Genomic DNA, 22,908 nt, shown 5'->3' with positions numbered 1-22,908 from the left:
TATCATAAGTTTCAAAGCGCTCACTCTCCCACACCAAACCCCATAGAGAAAATAAGTGATTTTAGCTCGTGGGGACACAGGAGCTGCTGGGCTACTGCTGCCTCTTTTGTGAGGTTTGTCTTCATTAGGTAAATCTGAACTGACAATTTCAAACACTAAAGTTACAACATAAGACAGATGAACACGCTGATGGAGAAACCAGTGAATGAATTACTCCTCTGCACTGTGATTTAAAATCACACTTTTTCTTTAATTAGGTTTTAGGGTTGCAAATACCGATTAATTTCCTCATGGATTAATTAGTTTGGTCAGAAATGGTCAGAAAAATGTTGATCAGCGTTTCCAAGAACCCGCAAATGATTCAGTTTTACTGATTTCTTTGTTATATGGAGCGAAGGAACCAGAAAATGCACAATTAACTTGTTTGCCTTGCGTAGTTCGTCCTGTCCATGTTCAGAAGAACAGAACTAACTTTAATGTACTATTGTACTTTACCTTTCATTTATAAATATACAACTGTGGTCCTGAAATGTGCACAGTTTCAGACGTCTAACATCGGGTGGTTTCAGGTTTCTGATGCACTTTTGACCAGGATCAGAAAGAACAACACTCCAAGCTCAGTGATTTTTTTTTTTTTTATAACATCACATAAATCATGACACATAAAGGTGATAGAGGTACACTATAGTTCAGGTACATGTGAAAATATCGGAGTAAGTCTGACTACAGTGTTTTGACTGTAGATCATTGTCCTGTCACAATCACAGTAGGGCATTTAGCGCAGCACAGGGACAAATGATGTGAAGGGTCAGGAAAGACCCTGAAAGAGACACTGCCTCTGAAAGGAAATGACTGAATGTCCGGTCAGGTCCCACCCGTGTGATGGAAAACAGAGATATACAAGATTTGTGCCAACATGGTGATACACTGCTTTGCATTGTTTCCTTACAGTAACAAGGTTCCTGATTGGTCTTTTGCTTGCTGTTCAGCTGCTTCATTTTTCTCCACATCCTTTTGCTTCCTCCTGGTCCAGGCTCTCGCTGTGACTGGCTTATGTAGTTGGGAGGAACTTTGAACTGGGGCGGCGTGGAGATGGTGGAGAGACTGGAGAGAGATCTTCAGGCTGTGGAGGGGCAGCATTGCCCCTTCAGTGTACAGCCTCCTGGAAATGATTAGAAGGAGAACAAACTCCCTGGTTCTCTAGTCATTTTGTCACCAGGCATCTAAAGGCCCATTTATACCACAAAAGACAGTTGTGGTGCCTCGCAGGGGAGCTTTCAAACAGTTGCCACCGGGCATCGCGGGGGCAGTATTGAGTCAATAGTCCAATCAGTCAGGAAAAACTACCAGGACTTGTTGGCTTATCCCTGCAGCCAGAGAATGGAGGGTGACCGCAGGCGCCGAGCTTCACTCACTGGCTCGCTGTGAGGTGCCGTATCTTTAATTCGAGGAGATGTTGGGTGACGTTGTCAGAAGTCATGGCGGACAAACAAATACTGAAAATGTCGCTCTTCATCGGCAAAACACCAAGGAGTGATGTTCCCTATTAATGGATGTCTTAGATTGTGTTACAGTGTACAAGTGTTGCATCCATGCCAATGCAAAAGACGCACGGATGCATGTAGGGTAGTGACATAAAAGTAAATGGGTGGTACGGAATGGTACGGAAGAGCTTGGGATCTCGGTCTAAATCCCGGTGGACCTCCAGATGTAGGTGAGGTTAACACTCCTGAATGTTGGTTCTGTCGCAGGAGGAACCACCTTCACGTCATCATGCCCTGGGCGATCTTGTGCTACCACCACCAACCTTTGTTGCCCAAAAAGTCAAAAATTGGTGCCAACTGCGTAACACCCAGTTTCTGTTGCTGATGTCTTGCTTTACTTGTGCAGCGGTGCTCTTGTGCTACCTCTTTGCCTCCGTCAGTCAGACACTGAAATAACTTCGAGTCTTTACCTGGAGACTCTTTGACGTGCATGCGATCGGTTGTTTGTCGATGAATATAGCTTTTGTGAAAGGTTCTCAAACTCTGCCTCCGTCCAGTGTCGGCTGGATTTAGCTCCACCTCCCCCCGACAACCCTCAAAGGGCAAAAGATAGATGGACTTGGTTTGACCGGGTTCAAAACGAACCCTTCATGACGACGTTTGTCAGGGTTTCAAAGTTTAAAAACATTCAAAAATACCAAAGTAGTCAAAGTCGTAGTTTATAGCATGGTATAATTCAGTATATTCATAAAAAAAGGGCTCTGCGTTGCTCTTCAGTGTTTGTGGTGTTAGTATGGTGTTAGTCTCTCGCTGCTGCTGGTTTCTGTTTGCTCTCAGGTTAGCGGAGCGCCGCTTCTTTGGTGCTGACGCCGCTCAGGTTCAGACAAGCGTCCGCTCTCGGCTCTGATGGTAAAAAAAAACACAAAACGAGGTTTCTGGATCACAGATTTTTATAAACATGGGTCACTGACTCTTGTTGAGTCTTGACACTATTTTTTAATTTACTCTCTGGCTCTATCCAGTGGCTGACAGTGGGTATCACAGTTCTTTTTGATGACTGACCTCTGACTGAGTGAAGCTCGGTGACCTCTTCGGGGTCGTTTTTGGGCTTCTTTCCTGAGCCTGGCGAGACAGGAAGTAGATATAAAGATGTGAGATTAAAAAACAATGGCAAATCGTTAACTTCAAACTTTAATACACAATGCAGCTCAGAAAATCACACAATACATTTTTAGAAAACACCCGCAGCTCGCTCTGGAGTGACTCTGGGGGGCATTGCAACTGTATACAGGGAGCTTAAAGCTTTAATTATGCTCTGATTCATTCATCATCACTGGAAAATGAAGAGCTGTTGTACCATGATGCTCATACGGTAGCCCAGAATGGACAAATCTCCGCGTGTAGGTTGGACTTTTTCTTTACCTGGTGCCAAACCCTGAAGCTTCTTTAGGTTTACTTTAATGAAGCAGGTTTTCAGCGTGTTGTGATGTGCAGCTTCACCACTAGATGGCACCAAAACTCCACAAAGTGGGAGCCTGACTGAACAATCGTCACTACACAACACAGACCTGCCTTCACGTGATGATGTCATTTCATTACATAATTGTTTACTCTTGGTTTTATTGCTTTTTCTTCTGCTGTTATTACATTTTTATGACTTTATTTGTTGTAACATGCTCATGCATGATCTTGGTCTGCTGGTGTTCTGGATTTTGTGGCTCTGTCTTTTATGTCTTGTGTCTTTGAAGGTGCTGTATAAATAAAATAGTAATAATAATAATAATAATAATAATTATTATTATTATTATTCTTATTAAGAAAATCCTTAATAACACCACATGAAGTATATTCATGGTGAAAACTACATTTTCTGTGGATTCAGATATTGATTATCACCTTTTTTTCTGTCATAAACTCTGACTTTGTCAGGACCAGTCATCCTCATGGAGACCAAAACCTGGTCCTAATGAGGCAGAACCTCATTTCTGATGAACTGGTTAAGACTAAGATTTGAATGGTTTAGGGTTATAGATGAACTGGTTATGGTTAAGGTTAGTGATGCGGCTTTGTTTAGTCAGTTGCCATCGTTACCTTTGAGCTTCATGTAGGCCAACATTCCCGCCAGAGCAAGGATGAGTCCTGCGATCACCAGACCGAAAACCCACCAATGAGACGGTTTTGCTGCTGTGCTTCTCTGACCTGCACACACACACACAGTAAACTATTTAGATTTGTGATAACACACACAATTATGATTCTGATATGATATGATAATTTTAACTTTTTATCTCATAATGTAAATATTTTATCTCATAATTATGCCCTTTTTATCTCATAGTTATGCCTTTATCTCATTTTGACTTTTTATCTCATAATTTCGACTTTATTTAATTTACTTTATTTATTTCGATGTTATTTATGAATTGAAATCTGAAACTTACCAAAGTTACTAATAAAAGTTATGAGTGGGTTCTTTGTATGCCAAAATAAGTCATGTGTCGTATATTAAACAGTCTATCAGACTATTTTTTGATTTTTATTACCGTATTTATACGTTACTACAAGGCTCTATTAAATTATCCTTATCTTACCCATTGCGAGTGTCATTGTTAAGGCAGTAGTACCAGTAAATCACCAATAGGTCTCAGCATTGTTATGTAAACAGAGCAAATAATATAAATGTTGTAAGCTATTGCATTTGGCAGAAAATCTTAATTAAATGTGTTAAATTGAATACTTTAATAAGTATACAAAGACCAATAAAATGTGCAGTAAGAGAAATTGTGTTGTCGTGGTAAAGAGCTTTATTTTCATGGACAAGCATCACCTCTCATCCATTTTCTGGTATTCAACACACAGTAGCTCTGCTCCTGGTCTGGACTGTTCAGCAATTTTCTCCACTGGTCTGGATGGTGTACTGTGCAGTGTTGTTTTTGGAAGCCATTCTAGATTTAGTCTAAGTTTTAATCTTTTGGACTAAAACGCTTATTAGTTTCAGTCACGTTTCAGTCATTTCTATATATGATAGTTTTAGTCCAATTTTAGTCGACGAAAACTCAAAATATTTTTAGTCAGTTTTAGGTTGTTTTTTAAAAATAAAAATAAAAAAAGAAGTATAGTCTTTTAACAAATCCATTTAGGTCAATAAGTATTGGAGATTACTGTTGGGCAGAAACCTTTAATCTCCATATTTCAACAGTTTTTTCCATGAATTGATGCTGACTTCATCATACAACAGTGTCACACATAAGTTTGACATGAAATTTCTAGATCGGCTTGGAAGGGCTCGGGGCGAAGGTGGTTTACAGCGAACCCCCGCCCGGACTTCGCCGCGGACATGTGCACTCACTGCGGCTTCTCCCGCCCACCTGCCCCCAGCGCGACAGTCGATCGGAGCAGACTGTCCTCAGAACGCCCTGACAGCGTCGCGTCATCAGGACGAGGGGCGTAAATCGTCTTGAAACGCGGACCAAGTCATTTTTAGGTTTTGATTGTCCCTCTGTCTGGGCCCCCCTGCCAGTCGGGCCCTAGGCACGTGCCTAGTTTGCCTTTGCATTAATCCGGCTCTGATCAGACGCACTAGCATTAGTCTACATTTCATCTGATCTGGGTGCAATTTAAGTCCCATTGAACAAGTTCAGATGTGTATATCTTATTTTTTTGTGATGGGCAGGTGATCACCACAAGTATTTCCCCATAAAATCTATTGTTTATGTAAATGGTAACGATTGATACAGGTCCAGAAGGTTCTTCTGGATCCAGTGGATCAAGAGTGTTTAAGCCCTGGTGGACTTATCTGTTGATTCTAGTTTCTGTGTTTGTGTTTGTGACCTCACCGACAGGATCGTCGATGATGACGTTGGTGCGCTCCGTGTGCGTTTTGAACGGCGTCAGGAACTTGCAGACGTAGCTGCCCGAGTGCTCCGCGTGCTTGGGGTCCATCAGCCGCAGAGAACCGTCTCCAAACGGGACCTTGTAGCCGTCCAGCTCCACGTGTCCCTCCCAGAGCGGCACGGAGGTGCTGCGGCCCGAGTGGCCGTCGTAGCTGAGGATGTGGGTGGGGTCCTCGCCATCGGAGAAGCTCCACTCCAGGGAGGGGCTGCTCAGGTAAGAAGGGGCGGAGCAGGGGATGGTCAGATCTCTTCCCTGAGCTCCTTTAATTTCTATGGGGGTGGTGATATGTTTGAACACAGACAGCCATGTTGGATTTCAACATTTAAACCGTTATGATTTATTACCTCTTTCTTTGAGGGAGGTCGTCCACACTGGGCCGCCGTACGAGGTGGTGACTTTGCAGATGTAGACGAGGTCAGGCTGACCGTTCAACAATCTGAGGCGGCTGTCCACCGTGTACAGCCCCCGTTTGTCGGCCAGCATGCGCGTGACCGGCCGCAGGTCCTCGAACGTGGCCGGTTCAGTCGCCCAGGTCACGCGGGGAGCGGGGAAGACGTCGCGCACAGTGCACTTCATCTCCTCGTAGCCGCTCAGCCTCGTCAGCTCCATGTGCACGCCTCGGATGGGTGCTGCACGCACACACACACACAAGTTCAGCATACTTTGTGGTTTCCCAGCAGCCCCTGATGATAGACTCTAAATGCCAGGGCCTAATATAACCTGGCAGCGTGTGATATCATTCTTCTGCAGATAACATTAGAGCTGTGTTAACACAGTGTGCTACACAGAGACCCTTTGAACTACGCAGTCTTTACGCTTATTTAACAGCTTCACAGTCACTGAGACGGTCTCTACTGCCCCCTACTGTCTGTTAGCGGAAAACCAGCCTTGTAAGATCAGGACTTGGCCTGGAGTCCTCAGAATCAGGAGGTCTCGCGAGAAACCCAAGCCAGGTACAGGATAGCGTTATTAAACCATTGTTGGAGGAAATGACTGTCTGACCAAGTGAGGGAGGGGCCAAAACACGGTCCGATGTTTAATCGTGTGTGATGGGTTGTGATGAGCTCTGTGGAGAATATGGTGAAAAATGTTTAAAGTTCCACTTTAAAGGACTCTGAGGGCCCCGGGCAAAAGGGACTCGGTGGGGTCCAACAATGAACACCCTTGGCACAGTCAATGGTTTTCATTATACACAGGCAAAGAGTAAAAAAAGGCAAATTTCTCCCATCATCCACAAAAAAATCATTGCATATTTATGAATAATTATTATTAGCTGTTGTTAAATCACCGCCTCTGTAAAGCAAAACTTATTCTAAGTAGGGTTTGCCAAAAATGTCCAGAAACTTTCGACGGGACTGGGAACGTTAGTTGGGAATTTTTTAGAAATGTTCCAAATTGGAAACCTCCCATTATGGGAATTGAACCCTAACCCTGATTCTAAGGTAATGAAAACCATACTACCTTTTATTTTACAAACTGTAAGAGCAGTTTTGTACTCACAGGCAATTAGCCGTGATTCTTTATTGGCCTGGAACTCACCTTTGACCTTCAGGATCACTTTGGCTTCATGTTCGCCGGTCGACGTGCGCACATGACACCTGTACGTGCCTCTGTCCTTGAGGCCGCTCCTCCTGACGATCAGGGTGGCGTTGCCCTGGGAAATCAGGTGCGTGGAAACAGACGCGCGCGCTGCGAGCTGCTTGTCGTCCGAGTCCTCCTCGCTGCTGCGCTTGGTGTCGCCGTCGTCGTCATTTTCGTTCTGCTCAAACTTGTACACCGCCACGTCCTGCCTGAACCACTCAACGGTCTCCTCGCCGCCGGGCGTGAAGCTGCAGGGCAGCACGCACTCTTCTGACACAAAGCACGTCACCGTGATGTCTGTGGACACAAGAGAAGACCACACTCATGTAGAAGCCAACAACGTCTCAATCCTGTCTGTCTCTCTCTCAGAGTTTTCATGTCCAGGAGTTGTTTGTCTCCAGAGCTGAGCTCGTGTCATTGGCCTCATGATGCAGAGTGACTCAAACTGTCTTCTCCTCAACCGTCTCCAAGACCAGGACACAGAGGACAATCTGAGCCCATTTGCTGAAGTTGTTGTTGACCACTCTGTCTCAAATCTTTTCTTGTTGTTGATCTCTATACAACAATTGTCTCGGTCTTAGTTACATTCTGGTCTTAGTCTCAGTACAACTCTGGTCTTGGTCTTAGTCTCAGTATAACTCTAATCTTGGTCTCTACATCTCTTGTCTTGGTCTTGGAACAACTCTGGTCTTGGTCCCTACAGCTCTTGTCTTGGTCTCCAGTGCTGGTCTTGGTCTTGTCTCGATACAGCTCTGGTCTTGGTCTTGTCTCGGAACAGCTCTTGTCTTGGTCTCTGCAGCTCTGGTCTTGGTCTCTACAGCTCTTGGCCTGGTCTTAGTCTTGGTACAGCTCTGGTCTTGGTCTTGTCTCCAGCTCTGGTCTTGGTCTCTACAGCTCTTGTCTTGGTCTTAGTGTTGGTACAGCTCTGGTCTTGGTCTTGTCTCAGTACAGCTCTGTTCTTGGTCTTAGTCTCGACACAGCTCTGGTCTTGGTCTTAGTCTCGACACAGCTCTGGTGTTGGTCTTTAAACCTTTAGTGTGTGGTTGTTGTTGTGGAACATCGAAGTCGTCCGTCATAGATGAATCTGCTCCAGAATTTGAACGTTGTTCAGTTCTGAAAAGCTGGACGTCCTCGTTTGTCTGTGAGAAACCGTTACACCTGAGTCTGTGTCAGCGACCAAGACAGCTAAGAAATGATTTGAGAATTAGAGTTTAAAGTCTTATCAGACAACAAGACATGGCACAGGCTGTCGAGTCAAAGCCCTCGGGGCAAATATTCACTGATGTGTCACACGTTTAACCTGCAAACATTATTTACTACCACCTGTTAATGGTGTTTACAAAAGCAGCTGGAGTCCAGCCCATACTGATGAAATCGGTTGGAACCACATTAACCACATGAATCTGACAAAACGAGAAAACCCAACCTAATTATTGGGAAATCCAAGCAGCGAGCCAGCCCGATCATGAAGGTGAATAATAAAACGTAAACATGCCTCAGCTGCGTCGAGTTCTGCTTTATTGTTCTCCAGCATCGTGATGATGTCACTGATGTTGGCAGTTTGCTTGGAATGTTCCTGGAATTCCTGGAGTGTTTGTTCCCGACGACACATGTCTGATCGCTCAGCTGTTTAATGTGTCTGTGCAGACACCAGAGAGTGACCGAGGTTGTCAGGACCTGCGCGCTGGTCTTCAGCTGAAATGACGATAACTCTGATGTCTGCACATCTGGAAGTGTTCCACCTTTTTCTGAGTGTAAACAACAGGGTGTTTGTCACCGTTTGTCACCTGATCAGTGATCAGGGCGTGGACGTCTGAAATGTTAGAGCTCAGGTATCAACACACACACACACACACCCTACATATCCTACTACCTAACCTCCATATCCCTCCACCCATTCTATGCATCCTTCTACCTAACTGCCATCCTTCTACGTATGCTACCTGTCCTTCCACTCACCCTTCCCATGCTTATACCGACCTTTCCGAACCTACCTAGCATTCTACCTACTGTATGTACCAATCCTTCTTCCCTTTCTTTGTAGTCTTCTACCCATGTTTTCCCATTCCACTCATCCTATCTATTGTTCTACCCACCCTACCCAGTCTTCTATTTATCTTTCCCATCCGCCTACTCATCCTACCCATCCTATGTATCCTTCTACCAAATCTACCCATCCCTCCACCCTTGTTACCCATCCTATTTATCCTTCTACCTCTCTATCATCCTTCTACGTATGCTACCTGTCCTTCCACTCACCCTTTCCATGCTTATACCGACCTTTCTGAACCTACCTAGCCTTCTACCTGCTGTATGTACCAATCCTTCTTCCCTTTCTTTGTTCTTCTATCCATGTTTTCCCACTCCACTCATCCTAACCATTGCTCTACCACCCTGTACCAGTAGATTATATGAGGTGTGTCTTTTGTCATTGTCAGTTTGCCAGTCTTCTATCTTTCTATCCTCCTACCCATCCTACGTGTTCTTCCACCTAATCTACCTATACTTCTATTCTTCCTACGTATCCTTCTACCAAGTCTACCCATCCTTCCACTTTACAACCCATCCCATTTATCCTTCTACCTAACTACCATCCATCGTCTTATCCTACCCACCTTTCTACCCATTCTATGCATCCATCTACCTATCCTACCTATCCTTCCACTCACCCTTCCCATGTTCCTCCCCACCTTACCAAACCTACCCAGCCTTCTACCTATATGTACCAATCGTTCTGTCCATCCTTCTTATCTTTCAACACTTCCTTTGTAGTCATTCCACTCATCGCTCTACCCACGCTACATAGTCTTCTATCTATCCTTCCCGTCCTCCTACCAACTCTTCCTGATGCTATTCTACTCTTCCTTTCCGATCCTTTCCTATCCTTCAAGCTGTTCCTCTAACCCCTCCTCCTGTTTCTCTCGCATTAGTCTTCTCAACTGTTGGAAAACATTTGAGCCTTAACTGGAATCAGATCATTGGTTTTGTTCCAGAAGGTGTCAGGTTCTCATTTGTTTACTCACACACACACACACACTGTACGTCTCTGACGTGACGCTGGCTGCAGCAGAGGTTTGATTGTTACGTTATTCTTCGAGTGACTCAGTCAGACTCCTCCCCCGCCTCCTCGCTCTCCTCACTGCTCCCATAAATCACGGCGTTGACAGCAGGAACAGCAGAGTGATGATGACTCACCGCTGTGACTCACACACCTGCACGATGATGTCCCGGGGGCCCCGGTTCCTGGTCTAACGTGACATTTCATGTCATTGCATAAGTGTTGTGGTTTGTAACTGCAGCTGTTTGTTCTGAGCAAACACATTTTCACGTCAAGAACACGTCAAGACTCCAGCTGTGTGACTGACAGATCAGCTGATTAACACTTTTAAACCGGATAAAACCATATCACTGACTCTGAAGCCCGAGCTGTGGGAATTCACCTTGAGCTGACACACACACACACAGAGCAACGACCTTCATCCAGAGCTGCAGCTAACGATTATGTTCACACTCAATTCATACAAGTCTCCACTCCAGGGAGTGGACAAGTACTTGCTTAATTAAAAAACCTGGAAATGAGGACGTTCTCAAACGTCTCGTTTTGTCCACAAAACAAAGAACTGACAATGAATTAATTATTCAATTCATTGTCAGTTCTTTGTTTTGTGGACACTGAAGGCAGCGGTGACACAGGAAAAAACACATTTTAACCACTTAACAAAAGACGCACCTCATATAATCTACATGTGTAGAAGTGTAGGTACATCTCAAGCATGTGTTTGCTGCTTTAGCTCATCATTAGACAGCATTTTCTGACAGGAAACTGAAGTTTTTGTTGCCTTGTTAAAACACTCACTCTCCCACACCAAACCCCATAAAGAAAATCAGTGAATTTAGCTCACAGGGACACAGGAGCTGCTGGTCTACTGCTGCCTTGTGTGGTCACTCTGTGTCACTGAGGTAAATCTGAATGAAAAATTGACAAAATAACACATGTGAAGTTAGTGATGGAGGCAGCAGTGGATCAACAACTCCTGTGAGCTGTGATGTTAAAATCACTCATTTTCTCTATGGGGTTTGGTGCAGGTGTGAGAGAGCAGTTTACAAGGTGACACAAACGTCCATTTCTTGTTGGAAAACGCTGTGTAATGGTGAGATAAAGAGGCAAACACAGTCCCAGGATGTTGTAGACTTAAGCTGGAGTAGATTTTATGAGCTCAGCCTTTGGTTACATGGATAAAAATCAGTTTTTATCTGCACAAGTTAAAGGTTGATTGAATCTTTCAGTCAGATCACCGCAGATGTTTCCCATGACGTTGCTGAGTCATGATCTCAGTTGACAGGAATTACGGTGCAGACTGCGCAAGTGGATCCAGACCAGGTTTTCCTTTAAACTTCAGCTGCTCTATCATTTCACTGTGGTCGGAGCGAGTTTTTCCACCCTGACGTCCAGAGAAATTGTCTCTGTGAAAGAATCACGAGACCTTGCAGTCCTTCACACGTGTGTGTTGTTTTTCTCTTCCTCCTCCTCCTGTGGATCAGGTTCTGCTGCCTGTCCGTTCCCCGCTGACGGATCAGTCGAGGCTGCGGCACAAAGAGGCGTTTGTGTCTTACCTGGGGTTTTGTCCTGCGAGGCAAAGCTGATCCACAGCAGGAAACAGGCCAAGGTGTGTGTCGCTGACATGACGCTCTTTCTCTCTCAACACACACACACTCAGTCCATACTTCTTCTTCCCTGGATCTCTCTCGCCTGCAGAGAGAAAGAAATGATTAGAGTCACATTCCTGATGATATGGACACAGGACACCACACACACACACACACACACACACACATGTCAGAACGTGTGCGGCGTTCTGCAGGAGAATCCCCGTTTGATCCTTTGATGAACAGGTGGGATTCATCGACAATTAAAAGGAGATTTACACCTGGAGCCATGAAGTCTTTGCTCTGCCGCGAGCCTTTCATTTCTTCTTCTTCTTCTAATCTCTGTCGCTGCACTCCAGTGCAGAGTGTGTTATCTTAACACTTGAACGCATTCTTGACACTCTAAATCAAACATGAGTGCGAGGATCGAGCGCCGATCGATCGCGTCGTAAAGAGTCAGGGGTCGCGAGGTCGCGGATAAATCCCGCGAGAATGTGTGTGAATGCAAACTTTAAATTAGCTTTAGTTTAATCGTTTTAAACTATTAAAACTTTGAACAGTCGTCTCTGCAGGTGTGATACAGTCACTAGGAGAAGAACTGCATTGTGGGAAATCTTTGCCCCTGCTAAAGAAAAACACAAGAGTGACATAATAATCATGACCTTTGTCTCGGCAAAGAATGAGTTTGTCTGTTTTCTTCTCGAGGCTGAAAAATGTTTTCAGGAACGAGTTCACGGCAAACGTGAAACTGGAAAAATGCAAATATCTTTGTTATCCATTAAAATTCCTGTGTGGTCCTTTAAATGTCAGAGAAATGTGAACACGTTGAAGAACGGAGCAAAGAATCAAGGAAATATTTCAATTTAGAATAGAATTAGAAAGATATAAAAAAATGTTCACAGTAACACAAAATCAAGATATGTACATGAGGTGCACTGAGTTCTCACTTTTTTAGCGTCTAAATTCAATATTTGCAAACAAGTTAACAGCTGCAGCAAAAGACGAAGAAAAGACGAGTAAATGGACAAACTCTGCCTGAACGTCTGAGTGTAAAACACACAGCGTCACCCTTTAATAATCTCATTATCAGCAGCTCACTGAGCTGCCACGGAAACACTTTGTTATCTCAAATATTTCCCAGATTACTGAACGTTCTAACACAGTTTATCTTTTCACTTTAAAACAAAAGAGCAGGAAATACAAAAAAGGTCTTAATTTTCTTATTTAACAAAATAGAAGATAAACCTCATGTATTCTAGAGTAAATAAAGCAAAAAGCTAGTGGTGAAGGTGAAAGCCAATCCAATAAATACACATCTAAAATGACTCATACAGTATTAACAGCACATTTTATTGAACTATAATAAAGTCTTTGTCAAACACGTTCTCTGTGTAACACGCACAGAACCATGTCATGAACATTTACTACAGTTATTAAACGTTTTCTCTGACCTCCGCCGCAGCTTCTCCTCGGCTCATTGTGTTTTTATGATTAATGACGGTTTTATGTGTTGATTCAGTGCAGTTTCTGTAAAAGTGAAAGAAAATTCACCTGCTTCAGTTCAACAATATGTTAAGAATATATTTGACACTGTTGGACAAACTTTTCTTACAGGAAACTGCTGTTTTTTCAATCACTCACTCTCCCACACCAAAGCCCATAGAGAAAACCAGTGGTTTTAGCTCGCAGCGACACAGGCGCTGCTGGTCTACTGCTGCCTCATGTGGTCACTTTGTGTCACTGAGGTTAATCCGAACGATTGGTTTTTAAACACTGAAGTCACAAAATAAGACATTTGAACCTATTGATGGAGGCGGCAGTGAATCAACAACGTCTGTGTGCTGTGGCCTAAAATTCACATTTTTCTCTATGGGCTTTGGTGTGGGAGCATGAGCGCTTTTACAAAGCAACACAAACTTGAGTTTCCTCTCCAAAAAGGCCGTACATCAAAATGAAGTGTCACATATGCTCTTAAAGGTCCACTCAGCAGAGACTGAATATAATGCCCATAATATGTTTGTATGATCGCTTTAAAAGTAAAAAACTGTAAAAGCCACCGAGCTAATCTACCTTTGATTGCCAAAGCCAGTCGAAGCTTTCTTTCTTTTTTTATTCAAATACGGGATGTAACGCGGGACGGTTGGCAACTTCTTTTACCGTTAGAGAGACTTTTCCAGCTGGAAAAATGAACTTTATAAACCACTCACTCTCCCACACCAAAGCCCATAGAGAAAATCAGTGCTTCTCGCCGGGACACAGGAGCTGCTGGTCTACTGCTGCCTCGTGTGGTCACTTTGTGTCACTGAGGTAAATCCGAACGATTGATTTTAAACACAGAAGTCACAAAATAAGACATTTGACCTCACTGATAAGAGGCAGCAGTGCAGCGACGACTTGTGTCCCTGTGACGTAAAATTGACAGTGAGAGTGAGTTTCCAAAGTGACGCAAACTTCAGTTTTCCAGTCAGAAGAGTGTGTAACAGTGAGTCAAACTGTGAGCACATTGTTGACTTAAGAAGGTGTAGTTTCTTCTTTTATCAGGTGAGCCCGAAACAAGCGGAACTATCGCGGGAAAAATCACTTTCATGCTTTTTCCATCCTTGACAGGAAATGAAGTGACAACAGCTCGGTTCTCCTTCAGTAAACATCTGTGATTCACATCTCTGCAAACTCTGTGTGTCGTTTTTTTGTCAACACAGCGGTAATTTAATGACTGAACGACATCAGTATTATTATGATTATCATTATTATTATTATCCTTGTTATTATAATTATATTCATGTTATGACTTCCTGGAGAAAAGCATCATGTGAGTTCAATAAATCTTTTTTTTTTAACACATGTGAAGTGAAAGGAAAACACACACACACACACACACACGCATTTCGAGAGAAAAACCATATACTCACAGTTGAGCTGTAATTCAGTAGAAAGAGGAAGAAGTGAAGAGCGGAGGAAGAGCCGAGTGTGCCTCCTCCTGAGAGACTGAGCTGTTCGTTTGACTGGCTCAACAGGTTATTTAGAGAGAACACACACACACACACACACACACACAGCGCAGCAGCGCAGCCTCTGAATGGGTGGAGTTTGGTCATGATTGGCAATAATGGCAAACACACACACACACACACACACAGACAGAGCTCCACTAAATGTCAGTGGGGTTCGTTTTCAGCTGTTTTAGTTTGTCCTCTTTGTCACGTCCAGTTCTGACACATTACATACAATCCAGTCCTGACTCTGAGACACACCTTATTTTTAATTTTTTAAAGGAGATTAGATTACATAGAACTTCATTAAAACTTAAAACTTTAAAATGAAGGCTCCAGCACAAAAAATGGAAAAAAATCTGTACAAAAAACCCCACAAAGACACTAAAAACATGTTATTATTAAGTGTGTTCTATGTTTATACTATAGTATATCATGTTATATTTAATATATGGTATTATAATATAAATGAACAGATGTTTATATTGATTGTAAAAATCAGGAAAATGACACAGAAATCGCCGTTTTAACAAAATATGACGTGTTATAAATATTCATAACAAATTATAGTATAGTATAAAAAGTAAAATTATATTATTCTATATTATATTATTTTATGGCAGACAGTGGTCAGCAACAGGTGGCTCGTGGGCCAAAACTGGTCTGCCACGTCAATATTTTTGGCCGTGCCGCCGCATGATTTCAAAAATCTCAACAAAAAAAATATGATTCTGTCGCAGGAATTGACAATTAAGTGACAATGGAGAGAACTACAAGCACATGCAGAAAAAGTAATGATGCTCACTAATTATTAACTGCAAAAAAGTTAAGATTAAGATGTTTTCAGACCCTAGCAACAGTTTTCAATGCTTAATTTAAACAACACATGTCTTTTTTTTTGGTACAAGATTGGATAGTTCAGAATAAAAGAAAGAAAAATCCGGTTTGGCCCGATATTCAGCCGCTCAGAAGGTGAAACGTTCTTGTCGTCCTCTGGTCCATGAACATAGGACAGCGTGAATGTCTCCTCTGTCAGAGCGTGAGCAGGTTCTGGTTTCAGGTCCATGCCAAAAAAAGAACGACAACATTCATCTTTACGGCATCGATGACAAAATCTGAACAGGGTTAAGCTTTCAGCTGTCACTCACTGGCATTAGTTTGACTTTATTTTCACTCTTTTTTTTACAGTTAGTAAACCACTCGCTCTCTCACACCAAACCCCATAGAGAAAATCAGCGATTTTAACATCACAGCACACAGGATTCCGTTTCCTGTAGTAAAAAGTCTAACAGTGAGATAAAGACGTGAACATGTATTTCTTAAGATGTCGTACACTTAAATGTCCAGTGTGTAAAACTTAGTGACCTCTAATGGTGCGTCAGGGAACTGCAGTGGCCTTCACGTCCGTCTCCTCTCAGCGTCGCAAGCTTCTGCCTCAAACACCCAAACTTGGAGACTTGACACACTTAAGGGAAGTTTCTTCAGTTTTTGGGCGATAAATGCTCCTAAATGTTCTGTAACTTTAGTGACTCAGCTTAAGTCACATCGAATGAGGAGGGACATAAATGTGACATATTTGGTGATTGAGTGTTTGCTTCTTCACAGTATTCCCTGCAGATGTTATTTTATACACGATCTGCGTGTTTGTGTTGTGCTGTAATTATACGTTACCTCGGTGAAAGACCTGAGGGAGAAAAGAGAAGAAGAAGAAGAAGAAGTGCTGGATTAGATCTTGTTTTCCCTGCTCCTGCTCAGATTACATCTTTCATTTTTTGTCTGGATTCTGTTTTTATTTGAGCCGAATCCAAAGCCCTCGTGTGTGCCAACACCTCATACTGTACACACACACACACACACACACACACACACACACACACACCTGCTTTTTCATTGTCCCGCTGACAAAAATCCTGATTACTGACGGATGTGTGCGTGTGTTTGTAGGTTAGTGAAAGATCTGCTGCTGCAGCAGCGGCGGCGGCGGCGGCGGTGGATAAGAGGATTATCGTGGAATTAGTGTCAGATTGGTATCGATTTTAATCAGAGATTGAAAGATGCACAGAAGTGCAGATAAAACATCCACAGACAGACGGACACACACACTGTGGACGCAGGCCAGGACGTGAAGGTTCCTGCAGAGGAACATGGGTTTGTCTTCACTGTGTGGTTGTGGAAGCTTCAGGGTCTGCAGAGACCTGGACCTGGACTTGGACCTGGTCATGATGCCGCTGCTGCCGTGTCTGCTGTGGTGGAGGAAGAACCTGTGAAACATGAACGTGGGCTTGCTGCTTCTGGCTCTGGCCGACCTCGTTGCCACGGCGACCGGAGGAGGACACAGCTCTGGACGTAGGAAGCACAAGGAGGTTTTTCTGGAGGAGAACAGCAGGTTCAAGTTTGGAGGGTGAGACACACACACACGTGTTCAGGTCTTGAAAGCTCTTTATGGTCTTGGAGCTTCTGGAACCTTCAGGTCTTCTGGTTCTGACCTTTGAATCAAATGTAAAACTCTTAGAGAGTAGAACAGTCTTCTGAAGATCATGTATTTTTAAAATGACGTATATTTTTATTAATAATACTAGAAGTTATTGAAGTCTATGTGTCTTTTATTCATCTCGTCTTTCGACTTTAAGTATTTAAATCTTCGTGGGTATTTAAAATTACTTTATTCCCCTTATCTCAGTTCCCTACCTTTATTCGTGATGTTTTATTATGCTCTCATCTTTATTTTTATCCCGCTGGTTTATGCAGCTATTTTAACTCCCATTAATCAGTGTAAATTGTGACGAGAGCAAATTTGTGCGTCATGTAGCGACTGATTTACAGACACATTTTGAACAAACCAAATGAATTAAAACAATCATTTTACGCACATTATTGAAAATCTTCACTTAAAGAAGGCGTCGCAAACTCAAATATCTCAAAATAACATTTATGATGTTTTTTCACATCATTTCAAAATAAAAGTGTTCATTTTGATATAGAACCATAAACAGTTTACACTATAAACATATTTATGATGCAAAATGAATTTATTAATAAATAAAATCATGCAGAAATAACTCATGATAGAAAAAAAAAAAATCACCCACGAACCATTTGTGGGTCCTGACCCAGGTTTTGGGAACCACTGGCCTAGTCTTTTGTTCAGTTAACCTTAACTACAACCAGTTCATGTTTGACATTAACTTTAACCTTAACTTAAGTCTAAACTAAAGCAGTTCCTCAGAGAAGGTTTTGCAAACATTACCAAAGGAAAAAAAGAAGACATTTCAGTGCCAGTGTTACTTCTCTCTTTCATGTTTTCACTTCCTGTCAAACACTGACCTCATCACGTGAATCTGAACCAGTTCAGATTATGAGTTAATCCACAGAAAGTCCGTCCTTCTCGCCCGTGTTTGTGGACGTGTTCGCTCGCAGCAGACGCTGCGACCACATCAGGGTAAAATCACCTCGTCTGACTCAGGGTTTTTATTTGTTTAATATGAAGAAAGGAGCCAAAGTTTCCTGGAGCTCATGCAGGGATATGCTGCAGTGAAAGAGCCGTTATTAAGACAGAGTCCCTGAAACTTTCCATTTAAGCCCAGTCATGTTCTGCACGAACAACCTCCTTTAAAATCAATGTATTTTGGATGTAAAATAACATGTTTAAACCAGGAAATGTGAGTTTGTAAAGCACTCACTCTACCACACCAAAGCCCATAGAGAAAACCATCGGTTTTAACATCACAGCACACAGGAGTTGTTGATCCACTGCTGCCACCAAAGCTCATAGAGAAGTATTTGTGTCCGGTTGCCTGTGAGTGTGATTTTTGTGTGTTTTGTCAGTGTCAGATTGTGTGTAAGTGTGTTTATTTGCTAAAAACGTAAACAGACAAAAGTTAAAGACGCAATAAAGTGCTGTGTGTGTCTGACAGAGGGAAACCAAGAAAACCCAAATGAGACAAACTGAAGGATGTTGGAGGTGTGATTACAGCTGTAATACTGTGTGTGTGTGTGTGAAAATGTAAGCGTGTGTGTATGAGGTGTTAAAACACACACACACACACACACACAGGTACAGGTGAACACACAGATGTAAAAGTGATGATAAAAGCTGTTTGACACTTTATCTGATGATGCATGAAAAGCCTCTTTGAAAGTCACACACACACACACGCGCACACACACACACACGTCCATCTATCACTGTAAGGTCACACAATGTATTTGAGCCAAATCCCATTTTCCATAATCCCCTAAATTAACCCAGAATCAGAAATTAAAATCCTCCCAAAAGTGACACTAATCTCATCACTAACCTGAAGACTCAGTCTGAATGTAGTCCAGGAATAACCAGAGAGAAAAGGATGTGGTCACTTTATTTGGAATAATCCTCCCAGTCGTTAACATAAAGATCAGCACACACAAACATACACGCGTAAACAGCCAATCACAATGTCTTGTAGGGACAAAAGATCAACTGAAAAATGGAGCTGCTGCTCCACTGCTGCCTCGTGTGGTCACTTTGTGTCACTGAGATGAATCTGTACAAGTTTTCAAACCCCAAATTTACAAAATAAGACATTTGAAGTTATTGATGGAGGCAGCAGTGGACCAACAACTCCTGTGTGCTGTGATGTTAAAATCACTGATTTTCTCTATGGGGTTTGGTGTGGGAGAGTGAGTGGTTTACAAACTTCAATTTCCTGTTGGAAAAGTCTGTCTAACAGTGACGTTTGAAAATATTCTTAGCACATCACACAACCACCCCTTTAAAAACCCCTTACCTTACCCTTAAATGTTCAGGGGGCTCATGGGAAATGTAGTTCTGTACTGTACAGTAGCATCTGGTGTCATGGGCTCTTCAGTGGCTCTGAGGACATCGTGAAATGATTTGTGTGCCAGACAAAGACCACGTGAGTGAGTGTGTGCACGACGTGTGTTTATTTAGTTGAGAGAGAGAGAGAGAGAGAGAGAGAGAGAGAGAGAGAGAGAACCACAAACTGAGATTTCTCTAATCAGAGAATCACCCTGTTATTATGCAGCTACTAATCACTCACTCATTGTGTGTGTGTGTGTGTGTGTGTGTTGTCTCTGCAGACGCATTGACTACAAGCTGAAGAGACAGGACAGCACCAAAACACTGCTTATAAAGAGTGAGCAGCTGCTGAGAATCGAGGAGCACGACTTCGCCATGAGACCAGGCTTCGGAGGTCAGACACACACACACACACACACACACATTCAAATCTTAACCCTAAACCTAAGCTACTTCCTCAGAAGTTAGTTTCTGCCTCATTAGGGCCAGGTCTTGGTCTCCATGAGGACTACTGGTCCTGACAAGGTCAGAAAAAGAGTCCTAAAGAGCAAGAGTAACAAATACAAGTGTACACACCCACCCACACACACACACACACACACACCCCATTCCAGCCCTGATCCGTGTTGGTTTAATCCACTTGCTTATTGTCAGAGAATCACTCTACGCTGATGATGTTGTGGTTTTTATGATGTGATGACAGACTCTGGCTCACACAGACAAAGGATGTGTCAATCCCAAAAAAAAAAAAACGTTGACCCAGATTACACTCCCTGTGTGTGTGTGTGTGTGTGTGTAGTGATGTATTTGAAATACAGTAGGACTCCTGTGTACTCTCTCAAATGTGATTGTGTGTCCCTGTATGTGTGTGTGTGTTTGTGGAACATAACGAGTGCCGCTGTGTTGTTGTGTGAGTCTGGGGGATTCATGTGCATTAATCTGGATTATATTCCGGAGGCTGGAGCAGATGGAGGGGTGGGAAACAACCTGACGTCTGCTCTGAGCAACATCGTCAACATCGAGCAGAGTCAAACTCACGATGACAATGACACACGGGCGTGTGAGTGAGAGTGGGTGAGTGAAGGAGGGAGTGAGGGAGTGGGTTATATATTTATATTAGTTTATGAAATAAAAGCTGTTCATGTGATTCACATGTACCTCTGTTAGTACAGGGGCTCCCACACCAAACCCCATAGAGAAAATCAGTGATTTAAGCCCGCAGAAGCACAGGAGCTGCTGATCTGCTGCTGGTCTACTGCTGCCTCGTGTGGTCACTTTGTTGATCCACTGCTGCCTCCATCACTAAGTTCAAATGTCTTATTTTAACACTTCGGCATTTGAAAATCTTTGTTCAGATTTTCCTCAGTGACACAAAGTGACCACACGAGGCAGCAGTGGATCAACAACTCCTGTGTCCCCGTAAGCTAAAATCGCTGATTTTCTCTATGGACTTTAGTGTGAGAGAGGGAGTGTTTCACAAACTTCAGTTTCCTGTGTTGGAAAAGTCTGTCTCACAGTGAGATAAAGACATGAATATACATTTCCTGAATCCTGTTGCTGTTTCTTAAGCGGTAGAAGATGATGGGACTGTTGACATTTGAGCGCGTGTCTGCGTCCTCAGCAGTGTCTCATCAGAGTGATTTGGCAGTTTCCTGGTGATAAACCACCGTCACTTCACAGCATCTAGAGTTTGTGTGTGCAGTCACCGCTGATCCTCCTGAACTCAGGTGAACTCGAGTCATTATCTCTTCAACCACAAGAGGCCGCACGTCTGGACAGTGTAAACACTTGACCGTCAGGACAATGCTGCCGATGACGTTCTCTTCCTTTCATTCTTTCAAAGATCAGAAGACGAAAATAAATCCCCAAAAAGTCCTTAAAACTCACACCAGAAGCATTTCATCAAAAAGCTCAACTCCACCCTTCCTCTCAATGAATGCTTTTACTTTGAAGGGGAAACCTGAAAGTCCATATTTCAGATTTATGAACTCTCCTGTTTATATTTTATTGAATGAAAGAAGAACGGCATTGTATTTACAATCTAAGTCTATCAATCACAACTTTTAACAACTTTTGTTTTGGGATTTTTTGTTTTGCGGCTTCAAATGCCAAAAATCTCTCACCTTTTTCATGCCTTTGTCACACGTTAAAGTGCAGTTGTATAAGGTCCTGACATGTAGAATAATGCTCTATCTCACTGTGAGACAGACTTTTCCAACAGGAACGCTGAATTGACAAAATAATACATTTGAACTTAGTGATGGAGGCAGCAGTGAATCAACAACTTCTGTGTAAACTAAAATCACTGATTTTCTCTATGAGGTTTGGTGTGGGAGAGTGAGTGGTTTACAAACTCCACTTTCCTGTTAGAAAAGTCTGTCTCACAGTGAAATAAAGACGTGAACATGGTCTTAAAGACATCGTAGACTTAAACTGAGTCTAAAATGTGCCATGTGTTCATCACTAAGTCATCACTGCTGCCTTTATGCTTCATACGAGCACATTTCCAGAAACCTAAGCTATCGCTTTCAATTGAAAGTGGAAATAAAAAGTACTTATTTTAGACTTTCCTTGTAATGCCTTTGTGCTTAAATCACATTTTCAGGAATCATGACTCGTCGTAGTCTGGACCACTGATGACTCGGACTTAAATACTGAATTCCTTAACCCTCAACACATCATGCATGCCAACTATGTCTATAACATGACTACTGCCAGTATTTGCCAGTGAAATAATCCCCTGGAAAAATGGGTGAAAGTTGCGTTTAAATCCAGGTAAATGACTCGGAATCTCTGCTGTGTTTGCTGCCGCCGCCGTATCTTCCTATCCTCCTCTGTCCATATGTGTGTGTGTGGTTGACATACGTTTGTGTGGTTCTGCCTGTGCTTCAGGGTGGGGACAACAAAAGCACCACTGTCTGCCCCACGGCCCTGCGGCATTTCCACGCACTGTAATTTCACACAGAGTTGGGGGGGAAATCTCAGCTGTTTCTGCCCCTGTGTGTGTGTGTGTGTGTGGACGCTGAAGAATCAAAACCATCCTGTCCTCAGTTCCCCGTTGGGACAACGGTCCAGAAATAAACCATGTGTCGCACACGTGTTGGACTCCTCGTCAGAGTCGACCTTTAAAGGAACTGTCTGTGAACTTTAATCGCTCCCAGCTGCAAATTGTGTCACCAACGCTACATTTTGTCCTAATTGTCTCCTTCTGCGTCTCAGTCGCACGTCGCGATGCAAATATACCGACACGGCAAAATAGATCAATTGCACAATATAAACACACCTGAACAAAAATGACTAAACGCGTCCAAAATCAGACTGAATTAGCTTGATTTAGCTCTCTATCACATACCCAAACAAAAAAACGGAGATCAAACCATTTTGAAAGCTTGAGATTGTAATAACATTTATTCTGATACAGTAAACCTTATTAAAACAGTGGAAAATCCCTTCTTTACTCGACAATCAGCACAACTCAGTGGCAGCAATGAGGAAGTGATTTCTGGTAGTTTAG

General features: G+C 42.9%; 2 protein-coding genes across 2 annotated transcripts in view; one reads left to right on the top strand and one right to left on the bottom strand.

The window, feature by feature from the left end:
• Positions 1-616: 616 nt before the first annotated feature.
• LOC122769409 (V-set domain-containing T-cell activation inhibitor 1-like) lies at positions 617-14,627 on the bottom strand. Its single transcript, XM_044025931.1, has 8 exons — positions 14,516-14,627; positions 11,574-11,709; positions 6,918-7,256; positions 5,723-6,007; positions 5,321-5,647; positions 3,576-3,683; positions 2,547-2,606; positions 617-2,387 (listed from the first exon to the last, which is right to left on the bottom strand). The coding sequence occupies exons 2-8, from the start codon at positions 11,641-11,643 to the stop codon at positions 2,323-2,325; spliced, it is 1,254 nt and encodes a 417-aa protein (XP_043881866.1). The 5' UTR covers positions 11,644-11,709; positions 14,516-14,627; the 3' UTR covers positions 617-2,322.
• LOC122769358 (gamma-aminobutyric acid receptor subunit rho-3) overlaps positions 5,537-22,908 on the top strand; it is a 30,752-nt gene continuing 13,380 nt past the window's right edge. Inside the window, exons 1-4 of the mRNA XM_044025838.1 lie at positions 5,537-5,591; positions 11,502-11,626; positions 16,541-16,997; positions 19,676-19,788. Coding sequence (XP_043881773.1) covers positions 16,867-16,997; positions 19,676-19,788 — 244 coding nt within the window. The 5' untranslated portion in view covers positions 5,537-5,591; positions 11,502-11,626; positions 16,541-16,866. The remainder of the gene's footprint in view (positions 5,592-11,501; positions 11,627-16,540; positions 16,998-19,675; positions 19,789-22,908) is intronic.

Source organism: Solea senegalensis, linkage group LG1 (genome assembly GCF_019176455.1).
Source record: "Solea senegalensis isolate Sse05_10M linkage group LG1, IFAPA_SoseM_1, whole genome shotgun sequence".
NCBI lineage: Eukaryota > Metazoa > Chordata > Actinopteri > Pleuronectiformes > Soleidae > Solea > Solea senegalensis.
Note: the sequence above shows the minus strand (reverse complement) of the source record. Positions and strands in the feature narration are given on the sequence as shown.